Source organism: Mustela nivalis (assembly GCF_964662115.1).
Source record: "Mustela nivalis genome assembly, chromosome: 8".
NCBI lineage: Eukaryota > Metazoa > Chordata > Mammalia > Carnivora > Mustelidae > Mustela > Mustela nivalis.
In genome coordinates this window covers 79,332,014-79,354,116 of record NC_139027.1, presented here as the reverse complement: position 1 = coordinate 79,354,116, position 22,103 = coordinate 79,332,014, and the positions used below count along the sequence as shown (strand labels likewise).

The 22,103-nt window shown below is 39.0% G+C and overlaps 1 protein-coding gene across 30 annotated transcripts in view; it reads left to right on the top strand.

Moving 5' to 3' along the window:
* REV1 (REV1 DNA directed polymerase) overlaps window positions 1-22,103 on the top strand; it is a 94,189-nt gene that overhangs the window by 62,622 nt on the left and 9,464 nt on the right. For 13 of the 30 annotated variants that reach the window (XR_014316007.1, XR_014316009.1, XR_014316010.1 and 10 more), the window contains 6 exons: window positions 2,251-2,359; window positions 7,798-7,926; window positions 10,825-10,979; window positions 13,349-13,468; window positions 19,004-19,224; window positions 19,456-19,628. Coding sequence is in view for 21 of the 30 variants with exons in the window: in XM_082747003.1 (XP_082603129.1) it covers window positions 2,251-2,359; window positions 7,798-7,926; window positions 10,825-10,979; window positions 13,349-13,468; window positions 19,004-19,224; window positions 19,456-19,628 (907 nt within the window). In the remaining 9 variants the exon portion in view is untranslated. Of the gene's footprint in view, window positions 1-4; window positions 205-2,250; window positions 2,360-7,163; window positions 7,291-7,797; window positions 7,927-10,824; window positions 10,980-13,348; window positions 13,469-19,003; window positions 19,225-19,455; window positions 19,629-22,103 lie in introns of those variants that run through there. The other 17 variants (XR_014316006.1, XR_014316008.1, XR_014316011.1 and 14 more) reach the window with 4 other exon arrangements.

Genomic DNA, 22,103 nt, shown 5'->3' with positions numbered 1-22,103 from the left:
ACAGACTTGGGTCCTGGCTTCTGATTTCTCCAACCGTTCCTCCACATTCTTCATGTGCCCGTCTAGTTTGTCAAGTTTTGATGAGCAGTTCTCTACTTTGCCCTCCAGTGAGGACAGTGTGTCCCTGAATTTCCCTGAGTCTCCCTTGAAGCAACTCACTGCGCTCGTGGAGGGATCCACGCACTCTGCTGCACTGTGGAAAAGGTCAGCCAGCCCAGTGAAGAGAAAACATGAAGTGGTGCTTCTCAGGCAGGGCGTTGGGAGCCCAGGGACCACAGACTGTTCTCACCTCAAGCATGATTTTTTCTGTAATTTTCAAGACAAGTATCGTAGATTATTTGACTGGACTTTCAAATATAAGTCCCCTAGCTCCCCAACTTTTAAGGCCTAAGGTCATGGTTATACCTGTGAAAGGCAGCTGGTTGTGGCTCTTCAAGCTTCAACTCTTTTTGTTGTTGTTTGTGTTAGTAGCAACCTCTCTTGAACTGTGATACTGACAATCCTGAAAGTCTTGCAGATCTTCAGCTTAGAATAATGGGCTAGGAAAGCAGATATTTAGCCTTCTAAGATGTTTCAGGGAAACAGGGAAGTCTGCTCTGCATTCTGTTTTTATTTGTCATGGTATAGCATATGTTTATCATAATATATCTGGAACCATGGCTCAGATTATATACTCTGCTGTTTTAATTTTTGAGGCAAGTGGGATTTGAGTGCATTAAGATATCCTTACAGTTTGGTTTGCATTTATGCTTTGTGTGTATGGGTGCCGGAATCCAAAAATACTTATGTGAGTTGCAGAATTGGGTAAAAGACATTGACAATTTCTGGAGTCAAACCAGGAAGGGCTATTTTAGCCCACAAAGCTAGACACTTTGCCATGTGTTTCTGGTGGTACTTTAACTTGGCTGATTTCTCATGGAATGTTATGTCTCTGAAATAAGCAGAAAAGAAGTACTTGGTTTGTTGCTTATATGTTGTCATAATGTACTCAAAATAGGTTTGTCTAGAATTAATTGAAATGGTTTATCTTGCCTTATTTTACTAACTAATGGCATTTTTTGTTCATAGTATTAGAAGTATGAGTGAGATTGTGTTTTAAGAATATATGTTTTTAGAGTATATTCTTGGAACGTAGTAATATCTCAAGAGATCAGGAACTGAAGTTGTGTTATAATCTTTCTCAATTGCTGGTGAAGTTAGAGGTGGTAATAAAAGTAAAGTGGCATGTAGTTAGCGCTCTCTAGATACATGCTTTTATAATCTTGTGTGAAGCTATATATTTAGCTTGGATACTAAGAAATACTAGTGAGTGGTACTACTTAGGCTTGAGTCGTTTTCTATAGAGCAGTTGGTATTCTGATCACACTTGAATGTTTTTAATTCAACATGTGTTCTTAAACCATTAAGTAGAATTTACTGTGAGGGGGGGCGTATTATGAAGCTCTTTTACCTGATGTGTGTTCAAAAGAAAATTCTTTAATTTAGGATGAATCCTCTTGATGATATGTGACCTACTGAATTGTTTGATCGAATGACTTGTAGGAAGTTGGCGTTTGTTGTTTGTGGTATTAAATAGGTTTCAGTTTTGCAGATACCTTTAGGAAACAGCAAAGAACATTCAGAGAAATGTGTATTTTCCATTAACTGTTTCCCATTTCAGGGAGCTGTATAATCCTTTCGAGAATATAGGAGGGAATTCATCATCCTGATAACTTTTCATCCTTTTTCATCTCAAGAGACTGTTAAAGGGATAGTTTATATATATCTTTTGATACATTTTGTAAAAATCAACAACAACAGACCAAACATTTACTAATATGCAACACTTTGAATTTATTGTGTTTTTGTCTGACTGCTGGCGAAGTTTACAATGGAAGTAACCCATGTTAGAGCTATAGGTTTTATTTTATTTATTTATTTTTAAAAGATTTTATTTATTTTTTTGACACAGAGAGAGATCACAAGTAGGCCTAGAGAGGCAGGCTCCCTGCTGAGCAGAGAGCCCGACGTGGGGCTCGATCCCAGCACCCTGAGATCATGACTTGAGCTGAAGGCAGAGACTTAACCCACTGAGCCACCCAGGTGCCCCTAGGTTTTCTATTATTGAGTAAGACTAGTACCAATGGATGTAACTATATTTGGAATTTATTAAGCATTTGTATATGGAAGGAATGGAAAATATAATTCTTGAATGAAAGTGAAGAAAAACAAGTTTTTAATGTATAATCATTAAATTTTATATTTTTAAAGCAGAAATACCAGATTCATCATTGTGGGAGAACCAAGATTCTGCACAAGCAAATGGGATTGATTCTGTTTTATCAAAGGCTGAAATTGCCTCTTGTAGTTATGAAGCCAGGTATGTGGAAATTAAATGTGTTGTAATCCTAATAAATAGTTACTTAATCATTTTTACAGACTCTTTTGAAGTGGATTCAGATGTGCCAGTCAGACCTGTGTTACACACGTTTTATGGGAAGAATATTTCAGGGCTTCATCCCTTCAGTTCTTTTTTCCTTTCACAAATGCTAGATGACTTTAAGTAAATACTGTAGTTTCCTGAGGAATCAGTACATCCAACAGTGGAAATAAAAAGAAATTGGACATTGTCGTTTGTCTTTTTTAAAGATTTTATTTACTTTTTTGAGAGAGAGAGACACAGACAGAGCACAGGCAGGAGGAGGGTCAGGGAAGAGAGGGAGATGCAGACTCGCCACTGAGCAGGGAGCCTGAGGTGGGGCCTGGTCCCAGAACTTTGGGATCGTGACCTGAGCAGAATACAGATGCTTAACAGAGCCACCCAGAAGCCCTGTGGACATTGTCTTTTTAAAACCATTATCTTTTTGAAGTATGAAATTAAAGAATTAGATATTTTAAAAAGTTTTTTAAAGATTTTGTTTATTCATTTGAGAGAGTGTGGATGAGGAGAGGGGCAGAGCGGGAGGGAGAAGAAGGGAAAGAATCCCAAGCAGACTCCCATGCTGAGTGCAGAGCCCAGCATGGGGCTCGATCCCATCACCCTGAGATCATGACATGAGCCAAAATCAAGAGTTGAACACTCAAGTCAACCACCAGGGTGCCCCAAAGAATTAGATTTTTTTTTTTTTTTGACAGACAGAGATCACAAGTAGGCAGAAAGGCAGGCAGAGAGAGAGGAAGGGAAGCAGGCTCCCCGCTGAAGAGAGAGCCCGACATGGGACTCGATCCCAGGACCCGGAGATCATGACCTGAGCTGAAGGCAGCAGCTTAACCCACTGAGCCACCCAGGCGCCCCTAGATATTGTTTTAATGGAAGAGGGCCTTAACATTCTTCTGTCTAATCATTCTTTCTTATAGCTAAGAAAAATCCCTTGTAATTTAAAACTCCTCTAACACTTAGAATTTTCTTCACAATAATGTTAAAACTTGATCACCTAGGGATGCCTGGGTGGCTCAGTTGGTTGGGCTGCTTCTCTTGCTGCCTCTGCCTGCCTCTCTGCCTGCTTGTGTGTACTCTCTCTATCTCTGGCAAATAAATAAAATCTTAAAAAAAAAACCACCAAAAAAAATTGATCACCTATTAAATTACAAGTAAATAATTCTGTATTGGTATATCCAATAATCTCCTTACTTAAAATTATAGAGTGTTGTCAACTCATTAGTACCAACTTTGTTTGTAGATCTATATCTTACCATAAGCTTAACTCTCAGTACAATGGGCTGTTTCAGTACAAGAAGAAACAGACATATGTATGTGTTCCTCATACTTAAAGAATCATTTAAAAATAATCAATTATAATAGTTGTAAAACTAGAGGGAGTAGTAATGAGTTGATTAATTTTTTAAAAAAGATTATTTATTTATTTATTTGTCAGAGAAAGTGAGCACAAGCAGGTAGAGTAGCAAACAGAGTGGGAGGGAGAAGCATGCTCCTCGCTGAGCAGGGAGACCGATGTGGGGCTCAATCCCAGGATCCTGGGATCATGACCTGAACTGAAGGCAGCTGCTTCACCAACTGAGCCACTCAGGTGTTCCTGAATTAATTAATTTAAAAGAACAATCTTTATGGTTTTTCTTTCCTGATAACTGAACGGATGTTTTTACCTTTATAACATATTGTTGGCAAGTGTTAAAGTATTCAATAATAAACAGAGTCCTCTACCAGTTTTATATTTCAGTCTTTTCTATTTATGGCTTTGTCTTTCATACTTTTCTTATTGAGATATAATTGAAATATAACATTAGTTTCAGGTGTACAGCATAATGATTTGTAATATCTTTCAGTCCTGATTAAAAGTTCAAGGAAGTTCAAGGGATTGTTCAAGGAAGTCTAATAGGAACAAAAAATATTTCAGATCATCTAACTGAAATAGTTTTAAAATATTGCCAGTTATTTTATTAAAAAGATATTTAAGAAAACTTTATAATCAGACATTTATAATTATAAAATATTTAAATTACTTTCCATTTATGACATGTGGAACTTTTACTCCTAGACTGACTTTGTCTTTCTTATTGACAAAATTACGTTTTAACCTTTTTCATTGTTGGTTGGTAATATAGCCCAAGAATTGAAAACTTTAATAAAAATGATAAGACAAATACCAGATGCATTCTGGATTTTTTCTTTTTATTAGCCCAGGCAGTTCAGAGCTGATTTTGTGTTGAGCTCAGTAAGGCTAGTCTTTTTTTCCCCACTGAATTACTGTGTGACAATGTGTGCATCTGGTGGGTTCACATATGGAGGGTTCACATCTGGAGGGTGTGGGGAAGCTTGGGAATGTTCTATCAGTGTTTGAGTTCTGCTCAACTGGTGGTGAAGTGAAAGCCCCACCCTCTGTACTGCCTGAAGGATGTCCCTTCTAGTTCGGCATCCCCAAGCTGAGTGCTGGCCAGCAAGTAGGGTTGGGTGGGAGGGATAAGAAGTCCGCTTCAGGGGTGAAAGTATTTTCCTGTTCCTGAGGGCTTTGGACTCAAGTAGCCACAATTGTGTCTAGGTGCTAGGCACTTTTGGTGTTTGGATGTTGTGGTCGTGTTGCATCAGAGATAGATAGTGTTGTCAAGCTGAATGTACTACAGAATAATTGGGGTGACAATATATGGGCCAAAAGCAAGATGCTTAGTTGGTGATTGTTTTAAGGACATACATAAAGTGATGAGAAAAGGAATTTGAGTGAAAGTTAGGAGGGAAAAAAGCCCTCCTAACTTATTTATTTATTTGACAGAGAGAAGACACAAGTAGACGGAGAGGCAGGCAGAGAGAGAGAGAGAGAGAGGGAAGCAGGCTCCCTGCTGAGCAGAGAGCCTGATGCGGGACTTGATCCCAGGACCCTGAGATCATGACCTGAGCCAAAGGCAGCGGCTTAACCCACTGAGCCACCCAGGCACCCTGGGGTTTCGTTTCTTAATTATGATTTTCATTTTGTAGAAAGTAGTTGATAATAAAAGTCTCTAGAAAACAGTTCTTAGATACCCTTTTCTTGTGGCTGTCCTGAAATTATATTTTCCTTATTAGGTGAGAAGATTTTTTAAAAATATGTATATCCACAGTTTCATCAGAGAAATGTTTCTGGGGCTGGAGTGGGGACTAGATTGTGGGGATGATCATCCCAGGTTTATGCATTCATGAGTTTCCAATAGACACAGACCGATCATGGGTCTGCAAAGGATGGTGTGTGCCCACGAGATGGTAGAACTCATGGAGAGGTAGAATGTATATACAAAGGCTAGAATATGCATGACTGTTAGTCGTTTTGCTCATCAGAAAGAGCAAGCTTCATACAGAACGAGAAGGTAGATAGGCAGATGAATATGTAGTGACATACAAATATCATTGAATCACATATTTTTTAAGATCAAATAATTTTTAAATGATTTTCTAAGAATGCTTTACTATATTTATTGATACGGATACCTGTTAACACACTGAACGGACAGTGACCTACATGTGCAGTGTAAGCCTGAGAATAATTGCTTTCTGTAGCACATGCTGATGGAGTATTGGTGGTTTATCCTGCATGGGACCTAGTTGAAAGAAGTAGATAAGTCACCGTAGCAAAAAGTCATTTCCGACTGTTGGATATTTGCCTTTACTCCTTTATTTTCTATGAAACAAATCTGGTTTCCCAACTCCAACTCCGAGTGTTTTGCTTCCCTTAGTTATAGGAAATCTCTTAGTTTTCCTTTTTGTTTATAATTTCCTTACCATGTCTGGTGGCTCCTAAGCATTTCTCTCCAAGCTGTATATGTGCACAAGTACATAAGTAGTTGTATTATGTTTTCCTAAGTAATATGCCCTTGAAAATTTTTGAATAAGTGGAAAAAAATTATAGTAAATATAAATATAATGTTATTCATAACAATTATGTAACACATTTTTCAAAAAAGGAGTAATTACCTTTAATTTGTAAGCTTAGCTTTTGCATGCTGACTCTACATAGCAAGCATTATCGAAAATGTCTTAAATTGTATGTGATTTTATATAGACTTCAAAACTATTACATATATACCTCCCTGCCTTACAAAATAAAGTCCATTGATTATAATCTGTCTTGTGCTGGGTGAGTGCAGGGTCATCCTTGTGAACATCATGGGGTCTGTTTTGTTCACCATCTTTTGCCTACCACCTAAAATGCCTGAGACATAAATTTTTGTTGAATGAATGAAAAAATATTCTTCACCATGCTGTTTGTCACTCATCACTTCTTTCATTGTCACTTTTCCTTCCTCTTAGAATATTTCTCATCTACTGGGAGCTTTGCAGTCAGATAATTTATACTTTTTTCGTGTCCATAAAAAATGCATAAGATTTTGCCTTTACCTCTGAATAACTTGGGGCATTCTTTTCCGTGGTGGCTCTCAGTAGTGGTCTGAGATGGGGAGGGTGTTAGAGACCTCTGAGTAATTAAAGCCTAGTAAATATTTATTGCATGAATGTATAGAATAACTATTTGTTGTATTTACATAGGAACATATAATCTGGTGAAGCAGTGCTTCTTATTTCACTTGTGCTTTTACTTTGAGGTATTTTTTTTTTTATTGATTCATTGCAAAGTGGTCAAATGGAATTTTACTAATTAAGTATAATTCCATGATTATAGTTTTGTGTTGAATGCTCCAAATATCAAAGGTAATGTGGGGCATTGATACACACAAAAGATTTAAAATTTACCATTTTCAATTAGGTCCCTCAAAGTTCTGGAACCCTGGCTCCTGCCCAGAGTGATGTGCTACCATATACAATGCTGTTGGCATCTCAACCACTGTGGAGCCACTTCAGGAGCATGGAATTGGTCAATTGGGAATTGGGTGGTAATAGGATGAGTACATTTTGTCTGTTTGTCACATAGCACTGTTTTGTGTAGTTCTTTCGTATATATTCTGTTTTTTTTGGGGGGGGACGAATCCTGGCCAAACTGTGCCATGTGTTAGGGGAAGAAAACCTCTTTTGACAGCACATTCCTGCTCTGAGGTGGTTGTGATCTCACCAGCATATGGTATGCTGGCATCTCTGCAAAGGGGCCAGAGCTCTGAGTCTTTGGAGAAAGCTTCATATACAGACAAGAGCCAAATCTGGTTTTTAATAACATTTTGGTACATCCACGTGTCATTTACACTAATCAGACCATTGTGCAATTTTCTTTTGGGAGAAAATCAAACTTACTAGTTTTCTTAATGCTTGTTGTTTATCCCTAATGAGAATTAAGTGAAAATTGTATATTGGTGGCATGGGGAACATACTGTCAATGTTTGATATTTGATTAAGCATTTGAAAATTAGTCCTAGTCTAACCTCCATTGTGTTTTATTCTTTCTCTAGACAAGTTGGCATCAGGAATGGAATGTTTTTTGGGCAAGCTAAACAACTTTGTCCCAGTCTTCAAGCTGTTCCATATGATTTTCATGCATATAAGGAAGTTGCACGAACAATGTATGAAACACTAGCAAGGTACAGCAAACACTGGTCACTTCCACGTCTCTTCTTCTTCTTTTATCTAATAGTGAAGAGGGTCTGGTGTTCTTTAGGGGTGTCCCGGCCACTTTTGCTGAATGCTTCTCTTTCAGGAGCCCTTTCCTCAGTCAGCCCAATAATCAGTAGTTCAGTCTTAAGGGACACGTTGGCCCTGCTCAGACTTTTCTAATGCTTCCTGATGTCAGTGGAAATTGATTCTCTGCCTGTAGAACTTCATGGCTCTCGTTTTCTTCCTCTGAAACCAGACTGACGAAGGATTGACATTTTTTAGCCTTGTTTTCTTTTATTACATTTGAATTATAGTTTTGTTTATAGAACTGATGGGTTAACAAGTAGAGACTCTAAAACCATTTATCTTCCAAAATTATTTAGATGTGCCAAAAGTTAGTTTTTATAAAACTTAGTTTTTAGCAATAGTTTGTGGGTGGTTGATTAGTTGGCGTAAGAAAAGGAGATTAACTTTTATTTCTAGTACAGGTATATTTAATATTCAAAGCTCAAAATTTAAAATAAGTCATGGCAGGCTGTGTATACGCTATAGCAGAAGACAGAGTATTTTTTCTATAAAGAGCTAGATAAGGTCTTTGTTCCAGCTCTTCAACTCTGCTGTATAAAGTGAAAGCCACAGGGGCACTTGAGTGGCTCAGTGGGTTAAAGCCTCTGCCTTCAGCTTAGGTCATGATCCCAGGCTCCTGGGATCGAGCCCCGCATCCTCCTCTCTCTCTGCCTGCCTTTCTGGCTACTTGCGATCTATGTCTGTCAAATAAATAAATAAAATCTTTAAAGTGAAGACAGATACATTGGTGAATGGGTATGGTTGTGTGCCATTAAATATTTATTTACCTAGACAGGCATCTGGACAGTAGGCCAAGGTTCGTTGACCTTTGGAGTGTATTAATGTTCTAAGAGATACGTCTTGTACCTCTGTCTTCACCTCTTCCTCTCCCTTCTTATGCATGATTTTGAATATTTATAGAGTATCTATGAAGTACAAATAGTTGTTAATACAGCTGATCCTAACAAAGAGAAACAAGATGCACTCTCTACTTGAGCAGAAGAGAGAAAATACAAGGAATAGATGAAACTTATCTTGCATTAGTATTAGTATGTTGGTCTGAGTGCTGAATGATAAGTCATTTATAATCACAGCTGTCCTTAAGATCTCACCTATATGAATGTTGGTGGTACCAAGTGGGAAGTGTGCTTTTTAAATCCTGTTCCAGAGCTGAGTTCAAGAGAAGCATCCAGGTGAGGGCTGGGAGTGGATGATTGAGCTGGATATGGTCTCCCGTGTTCTGTGTTCCAAGCATCATGACATTCAGGCAGCTGCCTGAATCATCAGGAGGATTTGAGAGAGAGCCATGACACATACTAGTCCTGAAATCCTTTTAGTCTGTGGAGACACTGTCGGTGGCATGTGGCTATACTTGGGCGAAAAAATGGCACAGTGTTACTCTTTTTCCATCCTTTGGAAATCCTTGGTTTCATATTCTCCACACCTCAGACAGCTTTCGCTGGGAAGTAGAATTCCTCCTGCCAGGTATACCCTTCTGCTCTTACAGATTTCACCCTTTATTTAAGTGTAAACAAAACACTCATTTCTTTTTTTTTTTTTTTTTTTTTTAAGATTTTATTTATTTACTTGAGAGGCAGAGATCACAAGTAGGCAGAGAGGCAGGCAGAGAGAGAGGTGGAAGCAGGCTCCCTGCTGAGCAGAGAGCCAGATGTGGGGCTCAATCCCAGGACCTTGGGATCATGACCTGAGCCGAAGGCAGAGGCTTTAACCTATTGAGCCACCCAGGTACCCCAAAACACTCATTTTCTTAAATGAATACAGATATTTATTTTTATTTTTTATTTTTTTTTTTAATTTTATTTATTTATCAGAGAGAGGGTGGGGAGAGAGCGAGCACAGGCAGACAGAATGGCAGGCAGAGGCAGAGGGAGAAGCAGGCTCCCCGCTGAGCAAGGAGCCCGATGTGGGATTTGATCCCAGGACGCTGGGATCATGACCTGAGCCGAAGGCAGCTGCTTGCTTAACCAACTGAGCCACCCAGGCGTCCCCAGATATTTATTTTTAAATGAATCAGCCAATTATTCCGATCTGTAACCTGCAGCAAGATGTAGGTGAGACAAGGCATAGTATATGTTACCATCTAGATTATTGAAGGTACGTTTTTGACCTTGAGGCATTTCTGGTTGCCTTCCATTTGTGTTTTGCATATTTAATTAGCTTTAGAGCCATAGGACAGCTGTGTTCTTCCTTTTCCTCTTCAGCTAATTAAAACAAGTCCTTTGTGTCAGTAGATCGTGGTCAAAACCCACAGTATTCCCACATTCAGGGAATGTAGTTGGTGTTCTTTCAGACAGGTATTTGGGGGTGATTGACCTTTATATCCTGTATTCTAGGCCTGCTACAGTAAAAGGTATTTAATTGTATTTTTATGTAGGAGATCATCAATTACTTATTTGACTTGATTTATGTGATTTTTCTATCTGTTCAGGATTCTGGTAAACCATGTTTGAACAGTTTTTAGATTAAATGTTCTGACAGTTCGAATTCGTCCACTACTTTTCAGCTTTTCAGAGCTGTATCCTCAGCATAGGGAAACTGGAATGATAATTTCTGCTGTATTTTTGGTAGTTAATATGGAAAAAGAAAATATCAGTTAATTAGTTCTATAGTTAAAAGTTAGGTGACTAATAATGGCACTTGGGCCACTTTAATTAAAATGCTAATACTTTTTAGCATTTTAAAAAGTCTTAAAAGAAAATGTGAAAAAAGATGCCAGAGGAAGACTGGACTTTGCCACATTTGTGTCTCCTCGAGGGCAAGCTGCTGGGTGATGCATTGCTTTTGCTTTGTGTTGACAGCTACACACATAACATTGAAGCTGTCAGTTGTGATGAAGCACTAGTAGACATCACGGAGATCCTTGCAGAGACCAGACTTACTCCTGATGAATTTGCAAATGCTGTCCGCATGGAAATCAAAGACCAGACGAAATGTGCGGCCTCTGTTGGAATTGGTTAGTATCCAGCTTATCTTGTACCCTTCCCTTTGCTCAAAGCATTGCTTTATGATCATTGGATATCATTTAATCTTTAGGAGTGATTTTTTAGATTTGTTTTTTTACCAGACTGCATAGACCTGACATCTAAGACCCTTCTTAGCATCGCTCAAATTCATGCAATACGTGAGGTAGACGTGTTAGAAAGGCAAGTAAATGGTTGATAATGTCTTTGGGATAAACAAGTTGGAATATTTCTAGTTTTTCAGAAGTGGGGAGAAGTGAATTCAGTATTTGTAAACATTCTTTTTAAGTGAGTCATAGCTTCCTTTAAAGCAGGGTGGTTGGGGCAGGAGGGATATGGAGTTAAGTGTTACTGTGAGTCTTGGTGTAATTTAGTTACTTGGGAAACGTTAGCTTCCTAGAATGCTTACCAGTCCTTCCTTCCCTCTCAGTTCCAGAAGTCACCTTTAATCAACCAGTGGCTCTTAGTAACGGTGTTATCTCTCCCCAGCTCTTGTCTGTTTCATCTTTAATCCTTGTGCTTTGTTTCCTCAGCCCCTCCCATCATTTGTTCTTGTTTTGTTGGCTCTTGCTGTTGTGTCCTCTGAGCATCTCTGATGCCTCAGCTTCCCTGAGTCACCTCCTCCTTTTGGAACATACCCTCAGTAGCTCTTGCCAGGATAACTTTTTTACTTGTGTTTGCTCCTGTACTCTGTATATCCCAGGCTTGGGAGATAGATGTAACTTCCTCTTAGTTAGTCATTGTCATTTCCAACTACTCCTTCTCCATTTTCATTCAGAAATCCTCTTTCCCCTGAAGTTCCCCATCTCATTTGTACCCTTGGAATTGTACTTTATGGAGGAAGCTGAGTGACACAGAGCAGCCAGTGCCGTGGAAAGGTTTTTATTCCTTACACTTGCTGAGAAGAGGAGGAGGCATGCTCTACCACATAGGGCCACATGGGGAAGCCCCCAGTTTTGGTCATGAGGCTGAAGCAGGAGTGAGGCCAGAACCTTTAGGGGTTTCTGTGGGAAAAGCTGGACAAATAAACAGCTTTGGATTCACTATTTTGGATAATCCTGTGGTCTTAGAGCTATAAACGGGGATCTCTTTGTACTAGTTGCCTGGTGTCCTGCCTGGATGATTTAAGGCAGGAAAGTACTGTCTTTGTGTGTGAGCTTGATGAGGAGATGGTTGGGGGTGGCTGGCTTGCATGTGAGAGGTGCGCTCCTAAGGGAGGTAATTGTGTTCTGTCCTTAAAAACCAGCTAGCCCTGGGAGGGCCATCTCCTTCCAGCCAGGAAGAGTTTTAAGATATCAAAACATCATAACATACAGAAAATAAAAAACATGGTTAGTATATTCTTAGCATTCCTCCAGTTCTAGCTAGCCTACCTTTCTACTCCCCTGTGTTTGGCCTACAGATCTTTCTCAGTGTTCATTTAGGGCTTATTATCTGTATTCCAGTATCTGGCATGGTTCTAGTTGTTTAAAAAGTTCTTTTTAATTTACAGGTGTGACAATATGAGTGCATTCTTTTAAGTTCAGTCATTAATTAAAATGAAAATCCCATGTGATATTTCCACTCCTCAATCTTTTTTGCCTCTCCACAACACACCACTTTTATCATTTTGCTCTGACTTTGCAGAACGTTTTCTCTTCATGAATATCTACATATTTACCCTAGGAAAACACATAGCTGTTACAAAAGTCTTCTGTAAAACTGAGACATGTCCTTTTTATGTCTTCCATAAATTCCTCCTCTTACAGAGCCCTGACACCTTCTCTGTTCCCCCTCCCCCATTGTCTTGGCTCTGCTCTTCTTTACTTTTCCACGTCCACACCCCACTTGGGACCTCGTTGTCCCTCTCTGTTTGTAAGACTTGCCTATCCTTGGTTTCCACTGCACATGTTCTGATTATATAGTGAGACTTCGGGTTCTTAAGGCTCCCTTTTCCCCCCGTCCAGGAGCATGCCTTTGGCTTTATTTCCCTGCTCAGCCTGGACACATTGGTTGGCAGGGTGATGGAATTTCTCATCGTTACCCCCAGTGCCTGCATCTCCGATCGTAAGGTTAGGGACTGCTTTCTCCCATCCTACCAGGATAGGAGATGTTGAAATGACACTCAGTTTGGAAGCAAAGGGAAGCCTCTATCCAGTATCCATGCAGGTTATATGTCCTGTTTAACAAAATTCTGCTAGTTTTGTACTCTGTTTGAGATTATCAGAATTGGGAATTATTTATTTTCATTGGTTTTGAAAGAAATTTGATAGGTAACTTGTCTATAGGTGTCTTTGTTAAGAATCTTAATTTAAAAATAACTGTGGTGAATCTTTCTTGAAAACATTTTTTTCCTTTTTTTTTTTTTTTTTAACTTTTATAGGTTCTAATATTCTCCTTGCTAGAATGGCAACTCGAAAAGCAAAACCAGATGGCCAATACCATTTAAAACCAGAAGAAGTAGATGATTTTATCAGAGGTCAGCTAGTTAGTAATCTACCAGGTAAATACAGATCTTTGTTTTTTAACTCTGGTTGGTTGTAAATATCTATTAGTGCTTTTCATAATTTTACAATGTTACTCTCTGTTCCAAAACATGTGAATTAATTTTTTTTTTTTTTAATCCATGATTGAGTGCCATGAATAACAGAATTTGGAATTCCTCAGTGAGTAAACCCTCAGTTGACTAATCAGGACCTGAATGTTACCTTTTATTTCTATTTCTCACATATTTTACTTTAAATATTTCTCAAATGGCAAGATCAGGGAATTCCTAGCAGTCATTTTAAAAAGAATACGATGAAGTTGGTTTTTGGTCTTTTAAATAAATCTTAACTGAAATTATATACTTCTAGGCTAAATAAAAAATTTTGAGAATCGATTCCTCTGTTTATAAAAATGTACTAATGGGCTCATGACAGGTTTCTCAGTTTAGTAAGCAAATAGCTGTATAAGTAGAAAATATATGAATCCTATTAGGAAGAATAAAACCTAAAGACAAAGTATTATGTTGTGTTAAATCAGAGGTAGAAGTAAAATGTCCATCTCTATCTTTCTCTGCTAAGAGCCAGGATGTTTATTTTATATTGTTGTGTGGTTACTGTGTGGCTAACCTAGCTTGTAAATATCTTTCCATAGAGAAATCATCAAATATAATTAATTATAACTGAAAAACAGTTGCCCTTTTGGGACCTTGAGGAGATGTAATTTTTTGTTGTTGTTGTTGTTGAACAATTCATTTCACAATTAATAATTAAAGGATAGTTCCTTTCACATTTGTTCAATATTTAGATTTGCTATGGTAGATCTAAGAAATTTCTCTAAACCATGCAGTAATCCTTGATATTGTTTCAGATAATCCTATTTGTTAAAAAACACACTCTTCTTGTGGGGAAAATTCAAGACCGTACCTTTTCAGTGAAAGTATTTTTGATTCCTTTGCTTGTGAAAAGCGGATTTACTGATATTTTTAGATGTATATTCTTAAATCTTATAAAAGTAAATCTGAAGTACTTTAGAAATTTGTTATAGGCTATCAAATAGTAAATGACCAAAATGCCATTTTATAGTAGGTTAATTTTAAAGCTTCCTGATCCCCCAGTAAATAACTTAAAAGAATGTATTAATGTTAGAATTGTGAAATAGGACATTTTGATTATCAGTTTGAGATTAAATTGGAAGAATAATCTTCTAAACTCAAACTAGCAAATTAGTTTTAGACAGTAAAATTCAAAGTTTTAATAACACATCTTACTGCAAGCTTCTAAATACACTGGTACAGTGTATTTAAAGCTGCATGTGAACTATGTGTTCGGACTTCCTGTGCTAGCCATCTCCGTTAGCTTGCTCAGGCTGCCGTAATAAATGCCACCACTTACGTAACAGAAATTTATTTTCTCAAGATTCTAGGGGCTAGAAGTCAAAGATTGAGTTGTTAGGGTTGTTTTCTGAGGCCTCTCTCCTTGGTTTGTAGATTGGCCATCTTCTCCCTGTATTGTCACATGGTATTTTTTCTTTATGTGTCTCTGTCCTAACTTCTTCTAACAGGGACAGCAGTCATACCGGATTAGAACCCATTTGTAGGGGCGCCTGGGTGGCTCAGTGGGTTAAGCCGCTGCCTTCGGCTCAGGTCATGATCTCGGGGTCCTGGGATCGAGTCTCGCATCGCGCTCTCTGCTCAGCAGGGAGCCTGCTTCCCTCTCTCTCTCTGCCTGCCTCTCTGTCTACCTGTGATCTCTGTCTGTCAAATAAATAAATAAAATCTTTTAAAAAAAAAAAAGAACCCATTTGTATACAACCTCATTATCTTAATTACTTCTTTCAAGGCCCTCTCTCTAATTACAGTCACATTCTGGGGTATCGGTGTTAGAATTTCAGCATACAAATTTTAAGGAGACACAGTTCAGTCTGTAACACCATCTTTGAACTGAATGACTTTGTTTGTTTATATACAGTGATGTATTTCCTGAACATTCCTGAACATTTCACTTTAGTTTGCTTGCTGGCTAGAGGGACTTTATTTCTTGAAGGGCAATTGTGAAGTTCCTGTCTTGGTTAAATTCTTAAGTATAGCCTTCCATTTCTTCAGGGATGTCTGAAATACAGTGGGAGGGCAGCAAGAGTGGCTCCCTCTGGCAAGCCACCTTCCCATGTGGCCTCCTCTCTTCTTCATACCCACAATTCTTCGTGATTTCCATAGGTCTTTTGAGTTTTATCAAATTCCCAAATTCTCAATCAGATCGATTGAGAACCTTTCACAGAGGCTTGCAGAATGTTGCTTTGCACTGTTGTTAGGCCTGTGTAGAAGATGGTGTTGCAATCATCTTTTCCCAAAGTGTGCTCTACAGAATGCGGGCTGTTCTTTGCAGGGGGGGTTGGGGGGGGGAGAAAAAAAAAAGTTTTCACATGCACGCAGGAACCATCCCTGGTGGAGAGTCTGCTTAGTAAAAGTTGAGAATTGTTACAATAAAGAAACGTATTTATCTTTGTTAAAAAGTAGTAATTTCCTACAGATATTTGAAGATGAATATATAGTGCCTATTAACATCTTGTGGGACATGCTTTGGGGAAATTTTGCTCTCTAACCAATAGCCAGAAGAAACTCAGGATGACACCTCACTTGTCCTCTACAAGCTCTAGCCCTCTGTGCCTGTAAGTATTTACTTGGCACACAGTGTGTCCAGCACGCTGTACACAGTTATCGTAGCTACACGAGAAGGAGAAAACACATTACTAAGTCAGTTTATGTTTTCAGGGACTCTGCAGAATAGTGATTATATGTTAGGCTAACAAATAATTACCTAATGAGATCTGTTTATTTAGTGAAAGAAAGGATCATCCCATAGACTCTTTAACTGCAATAGCCTGTTTCTGTGAATTCTTTGAGATCTTTGCCAGGCCTTTCACCTCATGCTTGTGCCCCTACCGTGAGGACCTTCTGCACCTGGTTCAGCCCAGGTGGGTTTGGGCCCCCAGCCATTCTCAGAGAAACTCGACAACCGTGTAGGCGGACATAAAGATCTGAAGTGTTGTCATATGGGAACCGGGAGCTAAGTGAAGGCAGTAGCATTTCAAGTTAAATGAATTACAAATAAAATGAAAATTCAGTTCCTCTTTTGTACTAGCCACATTTCTGTGCTCAACATCCTCATGTGAGAAGTGCCTGTTGGACTGCACAGCACAAATAGAGAACGTTTTCATCATCACAGAGAGTTCTGCTGGACAGTGCTATTTTAATGGTGAAAACCTTTTTCTTTAAAACTTGATTCTCCTGTGTCTTTTATTGTACTTTCAAGTCTGGATGCCAGGGGAGGAGACATTACTGGCAATTTTTAATTTAGAGTAATAGTTCCCCTTCAAGGAGAGAAAGCAAGTCTTTGTCCCAGTGGCTTGACCAGGAGCTTCCACATCTTTTTATTTTTTTTCCTCCTCCTCCTCTCCTTGGAGACTTGGCTCTAAGCTAGCATGTTTTCCTTCACTTTTTCCTTTCTAGGTGGCTGCACTCAATTTGAGTGCCCTTTGAGGGGACTCCTTTCTTTATAAATGCTTCCATGATGCAGGCAGTTAAACTAAAAACCCTGTCAGGATTTTGGTGCTGATTAATTTTTCCTCCCCACTCAGAATAGTAGGGGCTAGAGGTGGGGCACCGCCCCCACTTGCCTCCCTCTCCCACTTGTTTCATTAGATGAGTTTGCAGCAGACAGGGTCTTCCCTTCCTCCCTACAGGGGCAATTCACTTAGATTAGGTTGATCATTGTTCATTTGGTGATACTTAATATGATAGCCTTTCTTTTGTATTTACTAGGAATAATAATTCTGTTCCACTGTATTGAAGATATTCTCAAAAACAGTAGGCTTTTCCCCTGCCTCTCGCTGATTTTGCAGGTCAGTGAGAACATATCAGCTTTACAGATCTCTAAGGGAAATATCACAGTTTGAGAGTGGGGTGTGGGGTAACAGAGACAAAAAGCCTTTCTTGAACGATGAATAGTGTGTAGAGTGTCTGACTTTGGCCAGCCTTGGGTATGATTTGCTTCTTACCTTGGGGTTCTCTCCATTTTGAAAGAAGCTTAGATGGATTTCACTTAGAATTTTACCTTTTTGTGAATGGTATTCCTCTGGCAGATTTTGCTGATGTTAAAGCAGACTCTGGCAATTCTTTCTTGTTCTCTCTTTTTACTTGAACTTTAAAATGGCACAGATGGGAGGCAATGCGCTTAACACTTTTCATCTTATCCATGAGGGAAAAACTTTTCTTGTTTTAAACTTGTCTTGCCTATCTCCATGGCCATAGATCGTTTGTAAGGTTGGCAGCCTTCTAACCCTATGTCCTATGTAATTGCTCCAGGAGCTGCTCCTGGCAGAACCTGGACTGAAGACTGCTCTCAGAATAGCTGCTAGAAGAATGATGGTTGATGGGATGCCCGGGTGACCCAGTCAGTTGGGTGTCTGCCTCCGGCTCAGGTCATGATCCTGGGGTTGAGCCCAACATCAGGCTCCCTGCTCAGCAGGCAGCCTACTCCCCCTCTGCCTGCAACTCCCCCTGCTTGTGTGTGCACATGTGTTCTCTCTTACACAAATGAATAAACAAAATCTTAAAAAAAAAAAAAAAAGGATGCTCAAGTGATGAGCACAACATAGCCACTGTCACTCAGCTGTTACGAGATCCTGCAGAAGACCAGAAACAGTCTTTTCCTTATTGGTGGAAATTACTGATTTGGTTGTATGCAGACCATTCTGATCAGAATGTTAGTTTCTCTGGGTTACTCTCAAATATCTCTCCAGATATGTGTACCTTTGTTAAGATTTGGGCCAAATTGAGAGCGACAGAACTCATCAGCATTCTCCAGGTGAAGCTCAGACCTGGTGTCTGGAAAAGAAGGACCCAGGGATTGCTGCGTGCTGGCCCAGCTAAGGGGGGGGTTGAGACCTTTTAGACAGATAATCTTTGTTAGTAAAAGAAATCTATCTTGCCCTCACTGCCATGTTGTTTCATCCCCAAGTTACTTTACCAAGTGTGACAGCAGTAACATTTTTAGGTTTGGACTTATGTCATATGTCATAAGTTCTTGTTCTAGTTTCCATTCATAGAAAGGGAGACTGAAACTGTCATGAAATTTGGCCATCACCGAAATCATAGTAGAATCCCTAACACTTGTGAGTCTTTTCACATGTAGGTCATACTGTAGGCCCATGTAAACAAGCCTATAACTTCATTTGCTGATTTTCTCAATAAGATGGAAATCTTACTCAGTAATGAATAAAGATGGCATTCTTCTGAGAACTTATGTAGTTTACACATATTTGAGAAGGTTCACCTATATCTGGAGTTCAGATTGAGGAGAGGATTCTAGAAATAACTTCATTAGCATTTGCACTAAACAGTTCTTTAAAGTCTATGAGATGTTTCAGTTACGTCACTTAAAAATTTTGAGGGAGATTAGTTGTTTTGTGAGTGAATGACAATTATTTCTCATTGCTAAATTGTTTTTAATGGTTTATGTGCAGAATTAAAAATTATACGTATCCCCTTTTCTAGGAGTTGGACGTTCAATGGAATCCAAGTTGACCTCTTTGGGAATTAAAACTTGTGGAGACTTGCAATATATGACAATGGCAAAACTCCAGAAAGAATTTGGTCCCAAAACAGGTCAGATGCTTTATAGGTTCTGCCGTGGTTTGGATGATAGACCAGTTCGAACTGAAAAGGAAAGAAAATCTATTTCAGCTGAGATCAACTATGGAATAAGGTTTACCCAGGTATCGATCTCTTAATGAGTTTTATCCATTTATTTACTGTTCTTTATCTCTCCACCTAGTCCCATCTCTCCAGCTAGCCCATAGACTCTTGTTGCTTGAATACTTTATACTCTTGTCCCTGCAGCTTTCAGGATATAAAGAGTGTACATGTTTGATTTTGAAAGTGAAAATACTTGAGAATTGTTCAGTGTTTAGAAAAACAGTGGAGTTTTTCTGTTTGTCTTTCCATAGCCAAAAGAAGCGGAAGCTTTTCTTCTCAATCTTTCAGAAGAAATTCAGCGACGACTTGAGGCTGCCGGCATGAAGGGTAAACGCCTGACACTCAAAGTCATGGTGCGAAAGCCTGGGGCCCCAGTCGAAACTGCAAAATTTGGAGGCCATGGGATTTGTGATAACATCGCCAGGTAAGCTTATGTGTAAAAGGATTTTGGCTAATTGATATTCCAATGCAGGTTATTACAATTAATAATAGGAAAAAGAAGAGAACCAAGGAAGAGTCTAAAAGATCTGTACAATCTGGGGTTATCAGATATTCAGCCCAAGGCCATTGTTGTCATATCACTGCCCTCAGGTTCGTCTGGTCACGGGAACCTGTGTGCCTGACCTTTGGAGGGAGTCTTTAGGCTGTGGACTTCTGTGCACAGACAGAAGGAAAGGGTGGTGACGGTTGTGGGTGGCAACAGGGTCCTGGAGGGAAACCTCAGCACAGTGCTTCAGAAAGTGATTTTAATGAAACATTTGCTTTATTTAGGAAGGTATAGGTTCTCTTTTTGAAATGATTAATTATTGTAGTCTCTGAAGACTGGGAGAAAGCATTTAACCCTTCCACCCCCCCCCCCTTTTTTTTTAAATGTGAGGGCCGCGAATATGAAACTTAAGGTTTATGACCAGAAGAAAATACTTATTTTTGTGTACCATTTTATATACCAGTGGTACACTGTATTTTGTCTGACATCTGACCTGAAAGCCATGCATAAGGAATTGTGTGTTTATTTTAAAAAAAAAGTTTTTTAGCTCGTGCCAGCTGCACCAATTATGTTTTTGTGTGTGGTGTTGTTGACAGAAGTCACAAGAGGACTGCTCTCAGTCAAAGGCAGCTGCCAGCTTTGTCACTCACGCATTTGTTCACCATGAAAACAAGGATTATAAATTGTACGTGAAACCATATATTTATAAAATTTTTATGCAGTTGGTAAGATTTAGCTGTTATATTTACCTATTTTAATAAACATTTTGATACGTACCTGTCTTTCAAATTGTAGTTAGTTAAATACACTGTTAGTGATCATTTCTATAATAAGTTGGTTGTTAGGTCCTAACTCTGGAATAAAATGATCTTTTTACACATGGTTTCTGTGGGAAAAATCAGATCTAGTTTATTAATTCCTTTCCTGAGAATGTAACCTGGAACTTGATTTGTTTAAGATACATGGGAAGGGTTATTCAAAAACTAAATAATTTTTCTTTGGGAAGAGAACTGGCACTGGTTTCCTCTTTTCGTATATGTGTTTTTAAATATCTTCAAGTTACTTAGCACTGTATATTTTGGGGGGCCACTCTAATAGTAATAAGAAAATCAGCCTCATTCAGTCCTTTTTTTGGAGAATCCAGGTACTCCAAAAATATAATTTTAACATGAAGAAAACTAGGATTAATTGTAACTTTATTCCCCCGACCCCCCAGTTGAAGGATAATAGCCATTTTGTGAACACATTATGTGCTTGCTTTTGTTAGTATTTGTTCCATTTTTGTCCTGAACTTAAGGAGTTTCATTAAGAAAATTTAAAACATTTAAAAGTAGAACAGTAGAGTGAACCCCTGTGAACCCATTACCTGATTCTAGTACTGCTGTCAGCGCCTCCATACCATCCTAACTCCCTTTCTTCCCAGTGATTTTGAAGCAAAACTCTGATACCAGCTCATTTCTCCCACAGATATTTCAGTGTTTGTCTTTAACGAGATGAGGATTCAGTTGAATAACCACAGGACAGTTCACAATCTGCTATGCATAGCTGGGTAGTCAGGTGTACATTTTGCTGTGTCCTTAAAATACTTCTTTTGGAGGGCACCTGGGTGGCTCAGTTGGTTAAGCGACTGCCTTCGGCTTAGGTTATGATCCTGGAATCCTGGGATCGAGTCCTGCAACGGGGTCCCTGCTCATCGGGGAGTCTGCTTCTCCCTCTGACCCTTCCCCCTTCTCATTCTCTCTCTCTCATTCTCTTTCTCTCTCAAAATCTTTCAGTAAATATTGATTTAAATAAATAAATGAAATAAAAATACTTATTTTGGAGAAGATGATGTAAAAGAGTACATGATTTTTCAAAACAGTTGTAATTTTATAAATATTAAGAACATTCAGATCAGTTTTAAACCATTAACTTGAACCTAACATCTCGGTGATGTTTTAACTGCATGAGGAATGCTTTAGGGGAGGGATTATGAAATACTCTAACGGACTTTGTATTTCCTCTGCTTCCGGGTTGACACGATGTGTCCTGTGGGCCTTATCCAGCCTGGGGCTTGTTTTTATGTGGTTTGTGTGAGCCAAGAATGGTATTTATTTAAAAGTCTGTGCAAAGTGAAGACTGTTTGAGAGGCACCGTAAAGCACAGGCGATTTACTCTCTGGCCCTTTACAGAAAAAGTCTGTGGGTCCCTGCTGTAGTCCCAGCTATAGTCATGTTGGGCTGAATCAAGAAGTGGTACTCCATGTCTCATGATTCTGTTACCTCTGGTCATTAGCTATGTGGAAATCATGTGCTTCCCAGACTGTGATATGTTACAGTACTGTAAGACAAAGGACATGTCAAAGAGCCCTATGTAAGTTGAGATCTGTGGCTTAATTATCACATAGGGAGTTATCTTTTAACAGTTTTTCTT